The sequence below is a fragment of the Gossypium hirsutum genome, chromosome A05 (genome assembly GCF_007990345.1).
Source record: "Gossypium hirsutum isolate 1008001.06 chromosome A05, Gossypium_hirsutum_v2.1, whole genome shotgun sequence".
In the NCBI taxonomy this organism is placed as follows: Eukaryota; Viridiplantae; Streptophyta; class Magnoliopsida; order Malvales; family Malvaceae; genus Gossypium; species Gossypium hirsutum.
This window is the reverse complement of record NC_053428.1, coordinates 8,883,479-8,907,147: the sequence shown is the minus strand read 5'-3', so window position 1 is coordinate 8,907,147 and position 23,669 is coordinate 8,883,479. Positions and strand designations below refer to the sequence as shown.

Genomic DNA, 23,669 nt, shown 5'->3' with positions numbered 1-23,669 from the left:
CTCTTGCAGAATAGAATCATGATTATTTTATTATCTCCTTTAAACAAAAGCCAGCAGTTGTTTATTAGACACCTGTACTTGCAAGTGGGCTAGGTATGGATGACTCATGATTCCCTCCTCAAGGATCGGTATTCTGGTACACCAGATCACATAATATAAGCCAACCTGACAGTATAGGGGCTCTCTCTATATATACTTGTTCCTTTTCTTCTTCTACCAATTAATTTCTCCCTTTAGGGTTTTCCAAAGAAAGGGTTTAGGGTTTTATCCTTTTCCTCAGCACTTTTGCATGAGGGAGATGGGATCTCATCACATCAAGACCATTTTGATCAGTCCGCGTTTGCAGGTGCGGCATCATCAAGATTCGCAAGCTTTGGTAAGGGCTTCTCTCTTCTTCCAAGTGTCCTTTCAAATGGAATCTTGAATCTTGATGATGCTGCATCAGCGAACGTATGGGCTACTTTCAATTGCAAATAAAGGGAGATTATTTCCACTTTGATCAAGGTGAAACTCCTTTACACATACCATACCGATGTAATATTAATATGTATGCGCATATATATACAACAAAGGTAATAAATATCTTTACCATCTAAGTCTATCATTCTGATTGATTGCAGCTTTAGTCGATTGAAACAATCAGGGTTTGTTTAGTTTAGTTTTCCCTTTCTATTATGTATTAATAAGTTTACTTAAGGGTACGAAGGCTGTTCTTTTTTTCCTTTTTCTTTTTCTTTTTAAACTTTATGAAGAGCAAAAGAAAATGACCAACTTGAAGATCTGGATATATCCTTTTTGCTTTTAGTTATCTGAAATCTGTAGCAGCTTTTTTCTTCAGGAATTGGTGAATATTGTGGTGCATTTGAAAAAAGATTTTATTTTCTGTTTATTTGCTTCTTTCTAGCTGAACATCCTTCCTCAGGTTGGTATATATTTCAGTGTCATATATATATGTGTGTATATAAGTTCATGCAATATAAACATCATTAGGAATAGACATTATGCTCTCTGTAAAGATATAACAAGAAGCTGGAATGAATTCACAGTTGAAAATGTTGATTATTTATCTAGTCAATGGTTATTGCAATCTAAAGCTTGTAACGGGAGAATGAACAATGTTGTTTGGTAATAACAAAGAGTACCCAGATAATATGAAATTGAAACCCATCCCCTTCCCCCAATTTGAATGAACGAAAAAGAAAAATTAGTATGAAATCACAACATGCATCTTTATATATATGTAGATATATGTTATGGAAAGCCCTATATATGTTTTCTGCTAGATAGATTTTCCAGTTAATAAGATCAGTGTAAACATTATTAATTTCTAACTTGGTGGCAGCATGGAACTGGCGGTTATCCAGTACTCATTTAGGGAATGTAATTAGTGTGTGTACACACACACACACACACACACACACACACAGATATAAGCTAGCATGGGTTTGAAGTTTCTAAAGGCCTGCAAAATTCGTAATGAAATATGCCTTTTTGATGAAGAAAACTGACCAAATCATCTGATTCTGCAGGTAGGAACAACAGACAACATCTTGGTGTTTCTGACAGTCACATAATATATTGCTTAACTAGACATATATATGTGTGTGTATCTATAGATAGATTTTGACACCACATCAAGCATCTATATTTATCTTCTTTCTCATAGGCCAAAAGCTATACAAACAATCAATATTAGTTTCTCAAATTTCCCCCAAAATCATTTTATTAATAAATCCCCAGTCCTGTTACGAGACATACGTATAAACAGTTACACAAACACATGCATATATCTAAATCCTAATACATTTGTGAACTTTAGGCCTGTATGCTAACCTTAGAGTTCAGTCAATGGGAACAAGTTGAAATGAGGTTTCAGCATTTCTAGTCAATTAATCAAGGTTTAGAAACAGTATTAGACTGGCCTGGTAGAGCTAGCGAGAAGGCTTTGACATTCCTACTTTCATTCTTTAGCTTGTGGGAAATAATAAGAAAGTTCTCATCATCTTATCAGGATTCCATGGAGTATATATTTGAACACAAGTATGAAATACAAACCCTTTTTAGATAGCTGAGTATATATACTTGTACTGCATGTATTTAAATACGATACTCATCTTAAATCCAAATAATACCCCTGGGAGCCGACCTCTATTTGGTACAGTGGACCATGTTGGTCTCCAACTTATAAACAGGTACCGTCTGGATGGATATTGGTACATATGGGAGAGAGAATTCTCTTTTTCATCTAACAGTTGAACTAACATCGGAGAGCCATTCATCTTGATCGATTGGATACTTTTCCGTAAATGAATTAAAGTTACGAATCTAATCGAATACAATACAAGCACACAGATTTCTTATTGCATCCGCAGAAAAAAAAACATTTTTATTTAAATTTTTATATTGGTTTAGATAAAAAGAGGGGACCAAGTAGTACAAGTAAGATTCAGCATCCAAGTAAGACAAGAGGCATGCATCCATGAGATTATAGGAAAAAGCAGAACACTGTTGGCAACCAGCAGGACATTGGTAATTAAGGTACGAAAGAAACTTTATACTATCAATTTCTTTTGTCTGTGAATTTGGTACTACATGAAATAATATACAGTAGCACTTCTTTTTAGTATATATAAAAGCGGACAATTAGTTTACATTTATTTATTGATCAGTTTTGCTTTATATGGCTGCATTTTGATCATTGCATGCATATATATGATCTACTTCTTCTAGTGATCATATATATATATATGCATTGAAAAAGCAACCCTATTTTAAATCTTTCGACTCTCTCCAATCTAAGGTTATTTTGTTATTGCAATAAAGGAAAGAGAAACTTAAAACATAAATTCATTTTGAGTTTAAAATTGGAAATGAAGAAAAAAACCCTAAGTTGAACATGATGATTTCATGAAAAAAAGAGAGTAGAATATGATGATGATAAATACTGGCCTAGAACAGGAAGGCGAGGCTAATAATCTAAAAAAAAATAATTATGAATTAGGATGAAGTATACTGTTTTATTGGTCGAATAGTATGAAGTACACATAGGTAATACAAATCTTTTTGAATGAAACCCGAAGTTGGATTGATTTATGATTTTTCTAAAAAAAATGATATGTAAAATTTGAATACAAATTCTAATATCCGCAAATTAATTATTTTATTCATTTTTTAAAGAAATGCCATTTCATAAAGGATAAAAAGAATGGGCCAAAATCCATTGGTGTACCTTTTGAATCATCGTGGACCTAAACTACCAAACAATTATTTGTGGCGTCCTACTGGTGCTAAGCATTTGTTACACATTTTACATTTCCAAGCTTTTGTTACTTTTAACAAATTCAAAACAAATAAAATAATAATTAATTCTCAGACCTGGATTTCCCTGTAATTAAAAAAAAAAACAATGGGGAAATCTGAACATCATGAAGATCTGGGTGTTTCAATAATCTTTGGTATTGAAAATAGACAGTGAACAAACAATGTGAAAATGTGCAAGTCTTTTTGACTGAGGTTTTTGATGGATTTATATTAATGGAGGCTTTATGACATAAATTTATGACTTTTTTGACCTATTTTTTCTTTTTAATTCACTTGTGGTACAAAAAGGGTCCCATGATGTTTTTTTTTTCAAATAAATAAATTGAAGGGTATTAACAGGCTTTCTTCTGCCCATTCTTATGCAGCTCACATGTTCTCATGTGGGGCTCCAAATGGTGATATTCTCAAGCCCACATGATCATTTAGGAAAAATAAAAAATAAAGTGGAAAAAAACTTAGCTAAACCCTAAATAGACTAAAACAAAAAAAAAAGGTTTAAAAAGATGCATTATATTGCATCCACAACATACCATGTGATTTGATTTTGACCCATCCTTACAATTTGTTGACCAATCAAATCTACAGTTTATATGTATACATAAATGGTTTTCTTTTTTATAATATAACCCCTGATTTTATAGTTTTATAAATCAATAAAAAATTATATATCGTGAAATTTAGATTAAAATTTTCATGTGCTTTATCATTTCAATTAAAATATCATTTAATTTTTTTATATATTTTAAATAAATATGGTTGTTACAATTTTTTTTACCCATACATTATGAGTGCCATAAGGCTGTAAAAGAAAAAAGAAATATAAAGTAAAAGAAAAAGGAAATTAGGTTAGTAGTTTGTAGATATAATACAAAAATAGGATACGAGTATAATTCATTTAATAAATACAATAGGATTAAAAAAGAAGAATGATCTTTTTAATAACTAATTTTCAATAACATGTTAAGTTTTGTAAATACCAATATAGACAGCAATTAAAGGCAGCATTGATTTGAAAACATATGAAAGCAAAAGACTAAAACTTGCATTATAAAAACATCGAGCAGTCAAATTGTCTCATTAACAAAATATGCTGTTTCTCTACTTTCTCCAGATTCCCCCGTTATTTTCTTTGGTTTCAGATTATAGTCTTCTGGACAGTCAATACCACTTTTTAAGGAAAACAATCAAAGTTTAATGCAAATTGCAAACACTGCATACTCTGTAATTAGACCAACACCAAAAACTTAAACCTTAAAAAGCAAGACTTCAATTCTTTCTATCCCAAACTGCATAATATTAGTCTTTAAGATAGTAATTCCTTTGTAAACTAAAAACTAGGTAGTATGTATAATTAAGATAATAAATAGCAAAGTGAATGAAGATTGTTATGGAAAGTGTTTAGGATTAGCAATCTCCTTTTTTTTGTTGAAAAATCTTTGCAGGTTGTCCCCATACCAGAAGAAGCATTATTGCAGAAATCAATTTCATCACATGGTGAAGTTCTGCAGGGCACAGTAGTTAAATATGAGGATGTGTATTTATTTTTATATTGAAGAATAATCTTTTTATTTATATATATTTGAAAATTCAAGCTTGTGTTTGCTGATCCAGAAGGTTGCATGTGCATGTGAATCCCTAATTCCCATAGATAATTTTATGCTTTTAATTCAGCTGTTATGATCCTTAATATATACTAGTCATTTAGAATATCAACTATAAATAATCTTAAGTGTTTCTGACCAAAATTTCAAGTTGAAAAGCCCCAAAGTTTTTATGATTGAATGGGTTTGGTCAGTAGGACACATTTATCAGACTTTTCAACCGTTGTTTTCTGATGTATGAAAAGGTAAAAAAGTGTGGGACTACATATGTATATATATTTATATGTTGGCTTAAGGGATTCAAATCCGAATTTCATTCATGCATCAATCAAGTGTCTAAGGGCCAAATATTTCTCATTAAAAGGAGAAGAAATACCACAACATGAATTGACATCCTCTTTGTAATCATGCCTGCACATTGCGGGAAACTTTATAGAGAAAAGGGGTAAAGGCTCTTTGCTTTACCTAACATTGTGGAAGGAGAAATGACAATATCTACTAAGTTACACAATGAAATCAGACCAGAAAAAAATTGGATTGCAAGAGATTCTCTGCTTCACTACACTGATTGCTCTTCTTTAATTAAATTGAGAATCAATGAAGTTAAGAAATCTTATGTATCGGCATGAACATTAATCGAGTACATGGGGTCTCTTACGATCATTTATGCAATATGTTGTGAGGCTAAAAGTATTGGAACCCACCCATTGTTTGAAAAGTCAAAAAGGGTGGGCACTGAAAGTAGAAAGTAAAATTGGTTGGCAAGTTGGGTTAAAAGTTGGCATGGGATAATTGCAATTTTGGTCCCTAATTGTATAGGGACATTGCAAGTTGATCCTTGAACCTCAACTATAAATAGGCCTAACCATTTCTTACTTTCTTCATCCCACACTTGCCATTCTCTACTTAAGGCAATTGTTCTCTCTCCCTATTTGTAAACTTTCACTTGTATTTTTGGAGTGAAATATATTTGGTAGTGCCCGAGGACGTAGGCAAAATTTGCTGAACCTCGTTAAAATTCTAGTGTTCTTTATTTTTTTGTTCTGCATATTTTGCAAGTGTCATTGTAGTAATTTATTGTGCTATTAAATTACGATAGAGGGATATTCTGGCTAGGAAAGATCTGGTATGTAAGCGATCCTCGTGATCCACCTCTCTTTCCTGGGAATTGAACTTAGTGTGATTTTTCAGTACAATAATTTTACTCTTTCACACGCTTCCGCGCAACAAAAAATTAATATATCCTTGAGATAAAAATATTTGGTAATGGAAGACTTACTGAATAAACTCCTGTACTTGTCATATGTTGGGAGAAATGCCTCTAAAGCGTGCTTCGATACTTAAATCAGTAGAACATCAAAGTGTTTTAAGGACAAAGAATAACCAAATGAATGATAGTGGGTTTCGGTATCTACTCGGATTGGGAACTTAATATGGGAACTTAATATCTTGGAAGCTTCTCAACTGTTGGGTCTGCTAAGTGTACGAGTCCAGCTTAGTAAAGTGAAGTTGTGGTACAATACAAAGAAGTGTTACAACTACGACCAGGAAAGGTATATGTAGAATTTGAGCCTCAAACATGGAACTGTGGAGAGAAGACCAAAAGAGCCCCCCCCCCCTCAACCCCCATTTATAGTTTGTGGAACTCAATCAAGAATCAAAATGGCACTGTATAAAGTGTATGTTCCATTCACTAAACTGCAAAAAAGAAAAGGAAAAAAAAAAGGTGGGGGGGGGTATTTGAAAATTTAAACCTCAAAAACCCTGTCAACAATGGGACACACTCCTTATCACAAGAAGCAGCTAACAATAGAGTGACCCCACCCCACCACCCCTCCTTCCCCTTTTGTTCTTCTCTCTCACTCTCATGTGTGTGTTTTTTTGTGATGTAAACTTAAAATACTGACATGATTATGGAGCCCCCTACGACAATAGTGTCTAGAAAAAAAAAGAAATGATGGATCTCCCAGAGTGAGGAGATTCATAAATCAGGCAAAATCTTAATATATCAGCAAGAATGAGGAGGACTTCCCAAATCCTCATCAACCGACCAATTTTATAATGCCAGGCCAGCAACAACGGTACCTATAGGCTATAATATGACATGCAAAACTCAGTTCTAAACCCCCAGGGAGAGTTGAGAATTGGCACTTTAAATGCTAAATAAACATTGATCAGATCAAACTAAGAAAGCTCAAATTCTAAGGAAAGAGGCCCTACTTTACTATATATATTACAACATATAGCCCCACTACTGTCTGCAGCCCTGAGAATCCTTCTCAGTCAAATCTCATTCTAAACTTCTCTTTTTCTTTCTTCATCTCTCCCCACGCGCAGACAAAGAGGTTATCAAGTTTTAAGTTAAAGAGATCACACTCTGAGGTGAGGTGAGAGCTCCATTATCTCTAGTGTTGAAGCTTCCAAGCTTATTACATGGATGAGAAGTGGAAGCTATCTAAGAAGGAAGCTTCGGGTACCCATTGTTCAAGTTCTTCAAAGTTCTCACTTCCAAGGAGTTTTTCAACAAAGAGTATTTCTTCCAAGTCTCCTCTTCTTAGGAGTTCTTCACAGAAGAACTCATGTTCCTCTTCATCATCTTCATCATCATCTAAATGTGCACTACCAAGAAGTTATTCACAAAAGACTTCCATTTCCCGTAAATGCAGTAGCTTAGCCAAGGAGCAGAAGGCAAGGTTCTACATTATGAGGCGGTGTGTTGCCATGCTTGTTTGCTGGCATAAACATGGAGATTCTTGAAGGAAAACAAAAGAGATCAATGGAGATACGATCATATATAGATCAGTAGGGAATTAAGGTTCCTTCCCCTTTTCTCCACTCGTTTATGCAGGATGGGTTCTTTGGATTTGTTTGTCTTGAACTCATGGATTTTTACATCCATTGCATCAAGAACAAATAAATGTCACCGAGTTTTTCTTGCTTACCTTCATTTTCTAATTAGTTCAGTTTAGTTTGTAATTATAAAATGAGAAGAGCTGCTACGAAGTTTTATAGTTGTAAGAAAAGACTATATCAACAAATAGATTTCTGTCAAATCTTAAACTAGCAAAGTCTTTCTTGTATTTTCATAATAATTTCTTCCTCCATTTCCAACTCTGTGATTCTTTTTTTTCCCCTTTAGATCTTAATCAAAGCAGATCTCAAAAACCAGGAGGCCTACTTAAAATTGATCCTTTTGCAGTGGCTTTTGGTTGGTATTTTTTTCATTTTTTGTTCCTATTTTCTTTCTTTTCTTGTGTGTTGATTGATGGTACAGAGATTCCTTTCATCTGTTGCAGCTACCATTATAATAATAGGAAATAATTGGATATTGGATCTGCATTGGGAATGAAAAACCATCTTTTTGCCCTTTCAGAAAAAAAAGAGGTAGGAAATGAGTGTTCTGCTGAAAGTGTTGAGGCAAAAACCATGGATTGATCCTTAAATTAGGGTCTAGGTCGTTTCCTTTTAGTTCAACCCTGAAACTGGTTTTTGTTGAGGAGCTAAAACTTACTTTGTAGGATCTTTCTTTTCAATCCAGGCTTAGTGCTAAGAACTTCAAATTGGGGTAGCAATGACTATAAGATACTCGGACTCGGTGTGTGTTAGACAAGGGTATATTTAATTTTTTTTCTCTAAAATTTTCAGGCATTGGAGGGTTGGATTTGATTTCTTCAAACGTAGACAAAATGATGAATGATAAGCATGAGAATCAGTGAAAAACATTTCTTTTAAAACTTAATTGGAAGGAGCAGCAAATCCTGACTGCTAAGCCTTCTTAACGTGAGAAACAAATTACAAGAAAAAGTATTTTTAAACTAAAAAAAAACACACTTGGATCAAGAATTGTGTCTGAGATGCATGTATTGTAGTCATTAATCATATGTTGTTCCATCATGCTTGCATCAGTTCAGTTCCAGCCTTCACCAAATAGTAGCATTTTTCTTAAGCTAAAATTTCTGACACTATGAATATATTATTAGCCTTCTGATTCTTCAAAACAAGGGGATACCACAACTATGTCTACGACAGTAAATTTGTAAGTTGTGTTCTGGTTCTAATAGCATTAAGGAAATAGCAAGTTGAATGGAATGAAGCTCCCCAAAGCTTAGTTTCACATAAAATTTTCTCAAATTTTGGTGCTAATGTTGGATAGGGTATGTTAGTTTTCTTTTTCTTTCTTTTTGAAGGGTTCTTAGAGAATCATATTCCAGTACTCAAATCCAATATATATCCGACATGACTGTCAAACACAGAGATATATCTGTCTAATAACAGTAGACTAATATGTTTTTCATTATGTTTCTAACTTCTTAGCACCATTGCTGCAAGCCTGCAACTTCATCTTCGGCAATACTGATGTTTTATTTTTTACATTAAGGTTCTACATGAAAAGCCAACCATTAGATTATTGATATATTCTTGCTATCCAAAAATAAACTGGGCTCAACATAAAAGTGATTACCATAAGTAAACCACCATTGACAGAGCTGGAAGCAACTGACATTTAATATAAGGATCTAACCTAAAAGAGCATTTGACTCCTGAGCTTTTATATCTATAAGTCTACGAGGAGAAAAGACTAGTATAAGTAACTGTGAGGGTCAAACAATTTAAAAAAGCTATAAAAGCTCTCAAATCATTTCAACTAAACTAAGATCTTATTCTGTGGTATATACACTTTGAGAATCTAGAATTAACAAATTTAAAATCCTATGCATTTTGTCAGAGATATAAGCAAAAAGACCAACCAAAACAACTTTTTTCTAAAAAGCAAACTTGGTATACAAAAAGAAATTAGTAAGAATCATACCTTATGAACAAGGCCCCTCCAAACTGTTTGATTTTATCGGCCAGACGGATAGATTGACTACTGCAGGACCAACAACAATCTCGACGACGGAATATATAAGAAAATGAAAGGAATTTGGTAAGTCCATTTGTAGGAACTCAAAATCTTGTGGAGCATTCAGAAAATATACCCAAATCAAGGATTTTAGCCAAAACAGGATCAAAGCAGGGAGGTTGAGAACAAATGACAGAAAAGACTTTTGGGGAATATAAGAAAATACTAAGTTTAGCAATCTTATCTTTGGATAACCAGTAGGTAACACGGCAACTTTTTCCATAAAGTCTGGATTTTGAAACATTGTATGATCAATTGATCATTATCATCATTAAACTCAACAATAGAGTATATGTCTTATCAGATACAGAATCGTAAGTTACTGTTAAATAAACTATTAAAGATGTTATAAAAATTTCCGTGTTTTATCATTCTTAGATATGCATGATCACTTTCCTGTTTCATCACTGGTCACTCAAGAAACAGCAAATCAACAAGTTACATACTAGGCCACCTGCTGCTCCATCAATCTATGATGTGTCTCATTCTTATTGCCAATGCAAACTTTTATTCTTTTTTTTTTTGCTAATTTTATGGTACATTTGCTTTAAACATGAATGATATAATATCTCAATATTGTTTAACTTATTATATGTAATTTACAATTAAATATATATTTGATTTTTTTGTAAATTTATATTAGATGGTTCTTTTTTGGTGTAAAGTTGTATCGAAGTTTCTTTTTGGATAAGTATTGAATTTTCTATTTATCCAAATGCAGATGAACTGCTACACAAACAAAGTTGGATCAATGTTTTTTAAAATTAATGTTTCAAAGTTATTACCAATTAAAATTATCTCAAAGGTTACCAAACTATATAAAAAGTTACCAAAATTTGCCTTTAAGATAGATGATCACTTTCCAGAAAATCTCAGTGGGATAAGTACATATGGTTTTGATGAAAAATGAAGAGTAATTTTACAAATCCTTGTAATTGATTGCTTGGTATTTTTCATATTTGATGTTGCAGACTTGCAGTCATTGTAAACCATTTTGTTGATGAACAACCTTGTATGTATATATTTCAATTATTGATATGATAAAGTACATAATAGACTCCAATATAGATAATTCTTGGAATTACATAGGTAGCAATTGATTAAAAAGCAACAAATTTTATACCAACAGGGCTACAATTATCAGTCCCAGATCATAACAACTGCTATAACAGCAACTCCAAGAAGTACAGCAAGAAACTTGAAGGAAGGAGTGTCAAAGTAACATTTAGCTTGTGGTTTAAAGCCCTTGGCGATGAGATGATTGATGGCAACATAAATGAAAACCCCACAAGCAAGTCCCATTGAGATTGCGTAAATCCAGTCAGCAACATGACCTTGCGTTGTGGCATCAATGGCGATGCCAATCCCTACACCTATGGGACTAGAAACTGCAAAGGCGAAAGAGTAACCACAGGTTAACAAAAACGGCCGCTTTGGTATCATCCTCAGCAGTGCAATCCCCATAGCAATGGCTGCAAAAATCTTGTGCAGTGAAATTGTCCAAAGATTCCTCCATGCATCTCCCTTAGTACCTTAAAAAAACAAAAACTTATTGAAATAGGTACAGGTAACATCGTTGCTTCTTTGTTGATTGGAAGGTACAGAAATTAACTTACCTGCAACACCAATGGCAATGCCCTCGAAAATTGAGTGAAAACACAAGGCGAGAATAAGGAGTAACGTATCCCCAAAAGACGATGTCTTAAAGAAAACTGGATTATTCGAACCCATTCCCACATCTTTGGAATGCTCGTCATCAGCTGTCCTACCTTCTTCCACTTGCACTTGCACTTGCACCCTAACTTCTCTTTTACTACTCGATGTAACACTAACGATTATGCAATCACCAAGCATGGTGAGAAGATACCCCACCGATGCCAACATGAAGGCGAAAGGGTAGGTTTTGGTTGTGAGATCACCGAAAGTTTCATTAGAATCGCTCAAGAAATGGATCAAGGCGGTGGCCAGGAAAACCCCACCGGCAAACTGTGTGCCTAAGAGGAGGAAACTTTCGTCCCATCGAAAGAAATAAGGGGAGACTCCACCTGCAAAAGTGGTTACTAAAAGAATGATCAAACACCATGTTTTCACCAAGATTAAGCCTTTGTCATGCAAGTTTGTATGGTCGCCGTTGTTCTCGTCGTGATCGTCTCCACCATGACCTTTCGTTATGGAGAACTGCAAGAGAAGAAGAATAATAAACAAGGATGTTGACTTAAATTTTGCGGTGGTGGAAATTATAGCCATGGATATAGAGTTAATGAATATATCTATCCCTTCTAAACGCGGAGAAGAGAAAATTATATATATTAACGATGGATTTGCTGGCCACTTCCGGATTTGCAGTACAGCATTGACTTTCCAAAGATTGTAGTATTGTACTACACAAATTAACGATCAATTTGTTTATCTGGTTTGGCGTCATTTTCAAGCCAATATGTCAATGGCAGCAGTGACTGGATTGGATTTGGGCTAGGCTCCACCACCCCCGACCCTTTTCCATGGGTTCGTCTATTAATCTTATCTTCAAACAACTTTTTTACTAGTTCGTGCTGAGAGACAAGATCACCTGGTATTATTTTATTGCAAGCTATTATATATTCTAGTCCAAAAGTCTTGTAGTTTTATTCTCCAGAGCATCTTATAAATATCATAGCTGATTCTCAGAGTTTTTTCTTTTACCTAAGCCTGAATTTGTTGGATGTCAAACACATCTGATTAAGCATAGAAAAAAAAGTGTATGCTGTTAGAATATGGAATATGTGACGTGATGAATTAATGTTGTAAGTAAAGACAGATCTTCCATAATCACCACCATAATTCTTTAATTCATGCACTAAGATGGGATAAGGAAATTGATATAAAAGTAGAATAAAGAGTTCTGTTGGATGGAATAAGAAAAGGAAAATAAAGCTACAAATCTATCCAAAAGGAACAAATGACTTAATACACACATATATGGTACATGAGATCATATGGAATTTTTTAGAAGGCTAAGCACGACCAACCTATACCCTCATTTTCATTTCTTAAAGCCCGCGATATATATAGTGAACTTATTGAAGCCCAAAATAACATATCGATCCTATGGGATATTTATAGACAAACCACATAAAATGAACATCACATTAATGCATATGCTTATTACTTATTTGACTACCAGAAGAATACAAAGTGGCAGTTTATTGAAGACTTTTTTGTCAAATTGGTCATATCGTCATTTTATTCACCAAATCAATCTTTCTCTACATTCAAGAATAAATCGACACCTTGTTTTTCAACTCTCAATTTGGTATTTGAAAAGGTTTTGCTTCTGCTTAGGCCTAACCCAACCTTATTTGGGAATATGGAAAATTTTTTAAACAAGAAATATGTTTTAATCTTTTGCATTTTAGTGCAAATTTGGCTCAAAACTAGCAATTTCCAGATTAAAACAAGAAACGAAGAAAACGTATGATTTGATTGGTATGTTCTTTAAGAGTTTTTGAAGTGGAAAAGTTTCATTAGCTAAAGATTTTGGGGGGGGGGGGAATCTGAAGGAGTTAATGTAATCGGAGGGGAAAAAAAGTAAAAGCTCCATTGTAAAAATAAAAGTAAACAAAATGGTAAATTCTGATATTTAACCAAGGCTTTTTTACCTGCACTGAAAATAAAACAATTAAAGATAATTACAGACATAAATGCAAATTTTTATTTTGTTCATCAAATGTCAAAATTTTAAGACAACTTAAAGTGGTATCGAATCTAAAGTGTTGAGGTGTCAGTTACAGATTGCTGTTTCTGGAACACAAGGTAAACAAAAATAAAAATTTTCACCTACATCAGTCAGTTATCATTTGGTCAATTATCCCTTATTTTTAGGAATTATAAACCAGTTATATAATCAATTTCCAGAAATAAAAGAAGGAAAAACATTTTTTCCATGTTACTATCCCACTGTATTTAATCTCAGCTTCCTTTAATTGTAAAAAACCCTAAAAGGGTTCTTGAAAGAACCAATAGCCGCCGCCGGATTTGATCTCAACCGTTAACTCTTTCTCTCTATATTTCACGTTTCTTTTCACTCTTTTCTTTGATCTGAGCTTCAAAAACAAAATTTCCTCCTTTCCGAACTATCCTACTTTATTTTTAATTATTGTTGTTTCTGGTTTTACTTGGAAAACATGGTGTTCTTATCTGTTTTTTGTTGATTAATTTTATGTTAGCAAAGCTTGAAGAAATTTTAATTTTGGGTGCTTTTGATTTCTTAGTTCCGATACATTGGGGAATGAGTTCTTTTTGCTATTTATGAGTTCAAGGTGATTAAAAATTTGACCTTTGACCCTTTTGATAGCTTAAAGTTAGCATCTTTGAAGTTTGTAAATATGGGTTTTAGGTGAATTAGTGTAGAAAAGTTTTGGTTTTCCCGGTTCAATATCTAATTGTTGATTTTGGGTAGTGCTCATTTTTGGGAGTTCTGATAAAGGTTAATGATCAATTAGGAATTTGAGAATGCTATCTGAATTGGGTAGGAGACCAATGTTAGGAAGTGGCGAAGGATCATTTGGGGATGATTTGGAGGCGGAGATGGGGCTATTGCTCCGTGAACAGCGTAGTAAGCAAGACGCTGATGATCTCGAACGAGAGCTGAATTTGTATAGAAGTGGCTCTGCACCTCCTACCGTGGAGGGTTCACTGAGTGCAGTCGGCGGGTTGTTTGGGGGTGGAGCCACTATCGCTGCTGGTACTGCTGCTGGTACTGGGGCTACTGCTTTTTCAGCTTTTGCTGGAGCTAAAAATGGAAATGGTTTTGCATCTGAGGAAGAGCTTAGGTCTGATCCAGCTTATCATTCATACTATTACTCAAATGTGAATCTCAACCCGAGGCTCCCACCTCCTTTGCTTTCCAAGGAGGATTGGAAGTTTGCACAAAGGTTGAAAGGAGGGAGTTCAGTGATAGGGGGGATTGGAGATAGGAGGAAAGTGAATAGGGCTGATAATGGTAGCGGTAGGTCGCTGTTTTCGATGCCACCAGGGTTTGATTCCAGGAAACTAGAGAATGAAATAGAAGCAGAGAAAGTGCATAACTCAGCAAACTGGGGTGGTGATGGACTGATTGGTTTGTCTGGTATAGGACTTGGAAGCAAACAGAAAAGCCTCGCTGAAAATTTTCAGGTTAATCTTAATCATAGTGCCACTTGTTCTAATGTTTATTTATTTATTTATTTCTTTTTGTCTCTGCCTTTTGCTGCTGATAAGTGGTAACAGTTTGCTTATCCAATGGTTCTTGCTTTATGGATTATTTGTAGTGACCTTTTCCCCCTTCATGCTGTAATTTGGCATGTCCTTAGACTACATGCTGACTTTGGATTGAAAATCTACATAATGACATTTGTGGAGTTTGGAGAGTACTAAGTGCACCATACGGCTTGCCTTTTTCATGTAAATAGCAAATGGCATGAGGAAATTCTACTATTGGTAAAAATTGTGGCCAGCTGCCTTGCTGTTTTTTTTTAGATGCTAATTTTAATTGTTGTTGAAAATTAACTTGTATGTCTTTTGCTCATAACTGGTTTGCCCATTGATGCTGTTGTATGGACTTCATTAATTTCGTTGGAAATGTGAGTGGAGTTAGAGGTAGTTGACTTCTCGGCTTGTTGAATTGGTGATGATTTGTCTTCTAGTTGAACAAGAATATTTAAGAAGGAAAGTAAATTGGGCAGCAGAAGCCAATAACAGCGTCCTTTTTAATTTTGTCTACTTTCTTAAGCCCTGAACAATGGAAGTTATTTCATTATTATGATTTCTTTAACCGTGTTTAAGTTTCAGCAGTCAATGTGGTTGTTTTTATAGTTCCATGGGTCAATTCTTTTAAGTCCACGGTTAGCATTTATGTTTCGGTTGTCTCAATGTTTGTATTTGCATGTAGTTGTAAAATGATCATATGCATGACATACAATTATTTGTCATTCTTCTATTCCTAAGGTAGCTATATCACCATGTGCTAAACTCATTAGGCATATTTTTTATCAAATTTGCCGCTGGTTCATGAGTAGCTACTCATGAACCATAACTCATAGGCTGCTGCTGCAATGATCTAACATTTAGTATCTTTGCAGGCTGATTTGGGACACTCTACTCCTGTCACAAGAATACCGTCTCGTCCTTCTAGTCGTAATGCTTTTGATGAGAACTGCGAGAATTTTGGTTCTGCTGAATCTGATCTGGCTCATTTGCGCCATGAACTAGCTTCTGTGGATGCTTTAAGGTCAAGTGTGAGTGTTCAAGGTTCATCTGCAGTCCATATCACCGGGCCACCTTCTTCTTACACTTATGCTGCTGCAGTAGGCACTTCCTTGTCTAGGAGTACAACTCCTGATCCCCAACTTGTTGCAAGGGCTCCTAGTCCTTGTTTGACACCAATTGGAGGAGGCAGAGTCGGTAACTCAGACAAAAGAAACTTAAATAGTCCAAGCACGTTTGGTGGTGTCTCATCTGGTGTCAGTGAGTCTGCAGATCTGGTTGTTGCTTTGTCAGGCATGACCCTGTCATCAAATGGTGCACCAGATGAAGATAATAGGTTACCATCCCAGACTGAACAAGATGCTGAAAATAGCCAAAATTATTTGTTCAGTTTGCAAGATGGTCAGAATTATATCAAACAGCAGGCATACTTGAAGAAGTCTGAATCTGGCCATTTAGATATGCCTTTGGTTAAGAATAATAGGCGAGCTGAGTTCCAGAAATCTGCTGCCTCCTCAAACAATTCTTACTTGAAAGGATCTCCTACTTCCACTCTCAATGGCGGAGGCAGCTTACCTGCTCAGTATCAGCATGGTGATGGTGCAAAGTCATCATTTCCAAACTATGGAATAAGTGGTTTCTCTTTAAATCCTGGTTTAGCCTCTATGATGGCTAGCCAACTTGGGACTGGTAATCTGCCAGCTGCATCAACTATACCAGTCCCTGGGATGGACTCAAGAGTGTTTGGGGGAGGTTTGGGTTCTGGACAGAACATTTCAAGTGCTGCATCTGAGTCGCTTAATCTGGGGAGAGTTGGAAGCCAAATATCTGGGAATGCTCTGCAGGCACCTTTTGTTGATCCTATGTATCTTCAGTATTTGAGGACATCTGATTATCCTGCAGCACAGCTTCCAGCTTTTAATGATCCCTGTATGGATAGGAACTTCCTAGGTGATTCCTACATGAACTTGCTTGAGCTGCAGAAGGCATACTTCGGGTCTCTGCTATCACCACAGAAATCTCAGTATGGTGTTCCATTGGGAACAAAATCTGGTGGTTCTAATATTCATGGTTTTTATGGAAATTCCACCTTTGGAGCTGGCATGTCATATCCTGGAAGTCCCTTAGCAAATACGTTTATTCCAAACTCTCCAGTTGGACTTGGTAGTCCTATCAGACACACTGACCTGAATATGCGATTTCCTTCTGGGACGAGGAATCTTCCTGGGGGTGTCACGGGAACCTGGCATTTGGATGCAGGATATAACCTGGATGAGAGCTTTGCCTCCTCCCTACTTGAAGAGTTTAAGAGCAATAAAACAAAGTGTTTTGAGCTTTCAGAAATTTCTGGTCATGTTGTTGAGTTCAGGTATTTTCTTGCCTTAAATCATGTTTTACGTTGCATATTGTTGCCCTGACAATTTTATTCTTCTTATGAATAGTGCGGATCAGTATGGAAGCCGTTTTATTCAGCAAAAACTTGAAACTGCTACACCTGAAGAGAAAAATATGGTTTATGAGGAAATCATGCCTCAAGCTCTTGCTTTGATGACTGATGTGTTTGGTAATTATGTCATTCAAAAGGTATCTGCTTCTTAATCCATTGCACATCTGCTTAGTTGTATAATTTAATTTTTTTTATTTACCAAGTAAATATGTTTCTGCTACAGTTTTTTGAGCATGGACTTCCAGCTCAGAGAAGAGAACTTGCTTGCAAGCTTTTAGGTCATGTTTTATCACTCAGTCTTCAAATGTATGGTTGCCGAGTGATTCAGAAGGTATATGGTTGCTATTCTTCTACACTTCATTTCATAATCATTAAGTTGCATTGTTGAACTTCTCCTGTTGAGTTTTTTCATTCATCAAACTCTTCTCATAATTATTTTGCAGTTTCTTTCTAAATAACATGAGCCCAATTTATAATTGATTAAGTGAAAAAGTTCACATTGGTCGAGCTATGGTTTCCATTTTGTATAAAACTTCTACAAGTCATATATAAATATGTTTGTATCGTGAATATGCGTCAACTATGCTTCAATCATGGTAATTGTGCTTAACTTTGTTATCGCCTTATCTTGGTTGTATATAGATTTCCTAAAAGCACTCATGCTATTTGAATGGTTACAAGAAGAATACTGCCCAGCATTCTGACAATTATGTATATGCTTTGTTTAACATTCAAGGCCATAGAGGTTGTTGATCTGGATCAGAAGATTAACATGGTGCATGAGCTTGATGGTAGTGTTATGCGTTGTGTACGAGACCAGAACGGCAACCATGTCATCCAGAAATGTATCGAATGTGTTCCTGAGGAAAACATTCAATTTATAGTCTCAACATTTTTTGATCAAGTTGTGACACTTTCCACTCATCCTTATGGGTGCCGAGTTATACAGGTTCGGGAACATTTTTTCCTTTTGGCTTATATTTTGACCTCTGGAACTGTTCCATGTAAATGAGCAATGTGTTACTGTTCTGTATTATTATTATTATAACTCTGCAGAGAATATTGGAGCACTGCGAGGACCAAAAGACACAGAGTAAGGTTATGGATGAGATTTTAAGATCTGTTAGCCTGTTGGCCCAAGACCAGTATGGCAATTACGTTGTCCAGGTTTGTCATTCTTTTTTGGAATTTATAGTTTGTATATTCTAGGATTAACCTGATCGAGGGTCTTCACTCTTTTGAATTCAGGTCTATTAAAATACTGTCTGCAATATTTGTAGTTTATGTTTATGTTTTTACAGGTCTATTAAGCATGTCTATATTATTTGCTGTACTGATTGGCACTTTAACTGACCCCGACAGCATGTGCTGGAGCATGGAAAACCTCATGAACGGTCAATTATCATTAAGGAGCTAGCTGGAAAGATTGTCCAGATGAGTCAGCAGAAGTTTGCATCTAATGTTGTCGAGAAGTGCTTAACTTTTGGTGGCCCTGCTGAACGTCAGTTATTGGTGAATGAAATGCTTGGTTCTACTGATGAGAATGAGCCTCTTCAGGTTTGTCTTTTCTGCCCATATATCATTTGAATAGGAATACCATATGGTTTTAAATCTTTGGAGAAAAGTCATGAACCAAGATGCCTTCATTTGTGTTTTGGTTTGGCTGATTATGGTGATCTTTTTGTTGGTGAGAACATTCATATCGTGATCTGAGTGTGTATTTTGCTTGAGGGATCGATCACCTTTCCTGCATGGTTGGGACTTCTGCTAAAGTTTCTGGAAACTTTAAACTTGTGCTTATCTCATGGATGTTGTCATGTCATATTTTGTGACCAGGATATATATTATAAGTGTATGTATTAAATTGATTGCATTGTGTTCAGGATTTAGCTTTAGTTAATTGTTTCTAGAAATAGTTCCTGTAGAATTCATGTAATCCAATGTCATATTTACTGACAGCTGTTGTTCCATCCCAGGCAATGATGAAGGATCAGTTTGCAAACTACGTTGTACAGAAAGTACTGGAGACTTGTGATGACCAGCAACGCGAGCTGATTCTTTCTCGAATTAAGGTCCATTTAAACGCATTGAAGAAGTACACATATGGGAAGCATATTGTTGCGCGTGTAGAGAAACTTGTTGCTGCTGGAGGTACTAATTCTTTCTTGTCTTTCATGGTCTGTTCACTTATTGCTGTAAATTTCTTATTATAGCAGCTCCAATACGAAAATTTTCAGCACTCTTCCAAAGTTGCCTTCTAGACTCCTTGGTTACTGCAAAACTTAAACATTCCCCATTCGTGTTGATCAACAAGAATTTATTCCTTGCTGTCGTAACTTTTTCTTTCATCTTCTTTTCTCTGTACATCGAAGTCTTCTAATACAGGATTTTGCATTATTTTCAGAGAGGAGAATTGCTGCTCAGTCTGTGCACCCTTCTTAAATCGGTGTAGGAAAGAAACATGTTTGTACAGCTAACAGAATCTATGTGAAGCTTTCCCTTCTTCCCTCCGTATGTAGGGCCATGGTTCTTCTACCTATCTTCTTAGACAGGTAAGTAAGAACTGTATGAAAATAAAGGTGTTGCTTGCCTTGTACCAGGAAAAAGAACTGTACATTGTGTAGCTTAAGGGTTTATACATAGAAATGGAGCCAAAGCTGAGAGTTTCAGCTGTTGAAATACAACTGATGATGCCCCTGCCCCCCCCCCCCCCCGGCCAGAGTAAATTAAAGATTTTATACGAGTTTCTTAAAAGGTGTAAAAATTTTCTAAAATGGTAATGTAGTTTATATGAATATAACGTGACTGTACAAAATCTTGGCATGTTGTGAAGAGCTCTTTATGTTCAATGACATTTACCCTTTCTTTTATTTTATACTGCCATTCTTTCTTTTATCCCAAGTTATGATCGACATTTGTTTGTCTTCAAGTTGTAGACCCTGTTACTCTCGTATACATCCTATGTTATCACCATTGGATTGTTCGTCGTTTTCCATCCAACAGTCCACAGGCTTCCACGATGTTCCTCCCATATGCATATCCATGTCTCTCTCCAAATACGTTCCACCAAGATTTTCTTCTCCCCTTGGTTAGTCGGATTAAAAATAAAGAACGAATGGCAAAACCGTATTCCCCAAAACATCCTTGAAACTGCAACTACTTTGCTTACTTGGCCACTTCTCTTCCAATCCAACCATGTCCATTTCGGTAATAAAAGACAGACGATCCGGCGTCACCGACTTAATTGGTACCACCCACAAATCACTTGCGTGTCAGAATTTAATTGGAGGATACTGATTTTGATACTTATTAGGATGTAGATCCTTCATATTTAGCAGATCAAATATATCTGGCTAAGTCGTCCACGTTGCCACTACCGCTAGACTAATCTGGAAAGATATTGCACTTTTTTATCTCTCTCCTTTCCCCCTTTTTTTTTTTTCTTCCCTGACAAAACAGCCCTCATTTTAGCACAAAATATCTTCTGCTTTCACCCTCCTTTCTGTTCTAAATAACACCCGAAAAATTGTTCCAAAAATTTTAAAAATCTCTAATTTTAAGGTCAAAAGCTGAAAATAAGTATGGGAGGAGAAGTGAAGATTGGTGTATTTGAAGCTAAAGGCCGAGACGATGAAGCCATCGCAACAGCCACAGACGCCGTCGTTGACGAAGAGGATGATGTTAACGAAAGAGTTCTTGAATGGGAGATGGGATTGCCTAACTCCGATGATTTAACTCCGTTATCTCAATTGTTAGTACCACCGGAGCTCGCCTCCGTTTTCAGCATCTCTCCGGAGCCTCGTCGGACCGCTCTTGACGTTAACCGTGCTTCTCAGGATACCCTCTCCTCCCTCCGCTCCACCGGAGCCCACTCTTCCACTACTAATAACAATAACAACAACAACAATAATAACAATTTCCGTTCTTTTGACGATCCGATGGTAGTTGAATCGGAAGGGGGCGGCTCGGGTTCGGGTTCCGGGTCGGACCCGAAGAAAATGAGGATGATGGAGATTGCAGAGGAGGCGGATTCAGCGGTTAGGACGGCGGAGAATTCGGACGACCCATCAGGGAAGACAGTGAAACGACAGCGTTTGGTGTGGACACCGCAACTGCATAAGAGATTCGTGCATGTGGTGGCCCATTTAGGGATAAAAAACGCGGTTCCCAAAACAATCATGCAGTTAATGAACGTAGAAGGCTTGACCCGCGAGAACGTGGCCAGTCATTTGCAAAAATATCGTCTTTACTTGAAAAGAATGCAAGGATTAAGCAACGAAGGCCCATCAGCTTCCGATCAGCTGTTTGCATCAACGCCGGTGCCGCAGAGTATGCATGCGAATGGAGCCGGCGTCGGAGGAGGAGGAGGAAGTGGTGTCGGTGGTGGTAGCGTGAATAGTAATGGGCATGTTGGAATGACTCTACCGATGGCTTATGGGGCATCAATGATTCCAATGCCGATGCCGATGTATGGACCTGTTCATCAAGGAGGAAATCATCATCCTCAGAATGGATACGAAGCCAATTCGTATGGGATGATGCAGCAGAGAGATTGGTCTGGCGGGAATAAATATGGGTCAGTAGTGTCGTATCCCCATCATATAGCTCCCCGTGAAAAGTTAAATTAGTTCTATTTTTGTTCCAAGTTCAGTCCTTTTCTTTTATATCATTTTTATAATATGAATTTTCATCCTCTTCGAAGTCAAGTAATCTTGCGATATACCCTGATATATGATACTGTTCGTCCCCAAACTTGACTGGTTTATTTTCCCTGAAACGAAATGGAAAGAGATGTATGATTTAAAGCAGAACAGAATTAAGAAGCAATAATTTCGCATTTGCACTCGAATAGAAGAAAGGAATCACTTTTGTTTTTAGGTTACAGTAAGTAGGGTTTAGTGTTTAGTTGGTAAAGTCTAGAATCTCGACTTGCGTGATAGTTTGACCCCCTCCTGTTTGTATCGAAGCTTGTCTTTGCCTCAGCACCGTCTTTGAGCCTCTCTTTTTTCTCCCCTGTTAGCGTAGCCGGATTGGTTCAATAACTTAAGTTGGTTTGTTTCAGGTTCCTCTTTGACTATACTGGTGGTAAAACCATAAACATCCCCTGTATCTTAGTAAATGTGCGGAGCTCTTTTTTATTGTTTCTTTCTTTCTTTCTTTCTTATGTTTTCAGAATTTTGATTAAACCGTTGCATTTATAAAATCAATCATGGATTTTATTCTTTTGTAGATTCAGAAAACTTTTGATCTGCTTGGTGTTCATTCACTATTCATAGATTTATGAAAACATACAAAAGTTACGAGTTGTGTGGACTTGTTGGGCATGGATCGCATAGATTTGCTTTGGGCAAGTTCCCGTTTCTTTGTCAATATTCCTATTTTGGGGAATTTGTGGCAGGAGGTTGTGTTTATCCAGTTATACAGCTTGGTGCCAAATAAGGATAGCGGAAGGAGCACATGTTGATCCGCCGCTTTTGCTGGAGTAGAAATGCCACATGAGGAATTTCTGCCAGTGGTCACTCCAACCTCCAACTTGTGTTTCTACCCAAACTTTTAGCAATGAAGAATTTAACAAATCGAGCTTGGGTACTTTATACCATTGTTTTATGTAGTTTTGTTGGTTTGAGATTTCAGCTACTTTATTCCCGAGATGATAGTATGTGTACCTTTGGACTTATCCACAGTTCAAAGTTTCTTGGTTCATTGGAGTGTCTGCACATCCTCAGGCATTTTATATGGTCCCCTCCACACATATGGATGATGGATACTCGATATCCTGAATAACTTTATTCTACCTTTTTTATGGGTATGATTGAGAATCCCCAAGTTTCATATGGAACTTAGTTTGTGGCAATATCAAGCTCTTTCAAGTAAATGTAGCAACTGGATGCAAGTTGTACAAAGCAGATTACAAACAGAGCAACTCAACTGAAATAAAATGCACTTAAAGAAACCAGTAGAAGCATTGACTTCGCGCTCTGCTTTAGCTTCCAATCATACCTTAACATGTGAATGGAAGGCATGGATGAGTTGTATGCACGAAGCCAAACAGGTGATAAGGGAGGCAAGCGAGCTTGAGAAAACCATAATATAGAGCACTAGGAAGACCAGCCACCGTCAGTACAATATGTGACGTTCACATGCTTTACTAGAGCACGAGGGACACCGACGGTAG

The 23,669-nt window shown here is 36.2% G+C and overlaps 4 protein-coding genes across 8 annotated transcripts; 3 read left to right on the top strand and 1 right to left on the bottom strand.

The window, feature by feature from the left end:
- Positions 1 to 7,128: 7,128 nt before the first annotated feature.
- Positions 7,129 to 7,975, top strand: LOC121229304 (uncharacterized). Its single transcript, XM_041113215.1, has one exon. The coding sequence runs from the start codon at positions 7,356 to 7,358 to the stop codon at positions 7,677 to 7,679; it is 324 nt and encodes a 107-aa protein (XP_040969149.1). The 5' UTR covers positions 7,129 to 7,355; the 3' UTR covers positions 7,680 to 7,975.
- A 2,847-nt stretch (positions 7,976 to 10,822) lies between these two features.
- LOC107959132 (zinc transporter 2) lies at positions 10,823 to 12,310 on the bottom strand. Its single transcript, XM_041113214.1, has 2 exons — positions 11,442 to 12,310; positions 10,823 to 11,357 (listed from the first exon to the last, which is right to left on the bottom strand). The coding sequence occupies exons 1-2, from the start codon at positions 12,070 to 12,072 to the stop codon at positions 10,966 to 10,968; spliced, it is 1,023 nt and encodes a 340-aa protein (XP_040969148.1). The 5' UTR covers positions 12,073 to 12,310; the 3' UTR covers positions 10,823 to 10,965.
- Positions 12,311 to 13,689: 1,379 nt separating this feature from the next.
- Positions 13,690 to 20,364, top strand: LOC107959133 (pumilio homolog 2). Its single transcript, XM_016895116.2, has 9 exons — positions 13,690 to 14,979; positions 15,924 to 17,416; positions 17,490 to 17,631; positions 17,718 to 17,825; positions 18,231 to 18,443; positions 18,551 to 18,661; positions 18,857 to 19,051; positions 19,471 to 19,645; positions 19,899 to 20,364. The coding sequence occupies exons 1-9, from the start codon at positions 14,317 to 14,319 to the stop codon at positions 19,934 to 19,936; spliced, it is 3,138 nt and encodes a 1,045-aa protein (XP_016750605.2). The 5' UTR covers positions 13,690 to 14,316; the 3' UTR covers positions 19,937 to 20,364.
- A 178-nt stretch (positions 20,365 to 20,542) lies between these two features.
- LOC107959134 (transcription factor PCL1) lies at positions 20,543 to 23,288 on the top strand. 5 transcript variants are annotated; one of them, XM_016895119.2, is made up of 3 exons: positions 20,543 to 22,070; positions 22,557 to 22,614; positions 22,731 to 23,288. In XM_016895119.2, exons 1-3 carry the CDS (start codon positions 21,076 to 21,078, stop codon positions 22,776 to 22,778), a joined length of 1,101 nt encoding a protein of 366 aa, XP_016750608.2. In that variant the 5' UTR covers positions 20,543 to 21,075; the 3' UTR covers positions 22,779 to 23,288. The 5 variants fall into 5 exon arrangements, with proteins under 5 accessions (XP_016750608.2, XP_016750607.2, XP_016750610.2 ...); XM_016895118.2 differs by having other exon boundaries at positions 22,725 to 23,288; XM_016895121.2 differs by lacking the exon at positions 22,557 to 22,614.
- Positions 23,289 to 23,669: the final 381 nt, after the last annotated feature.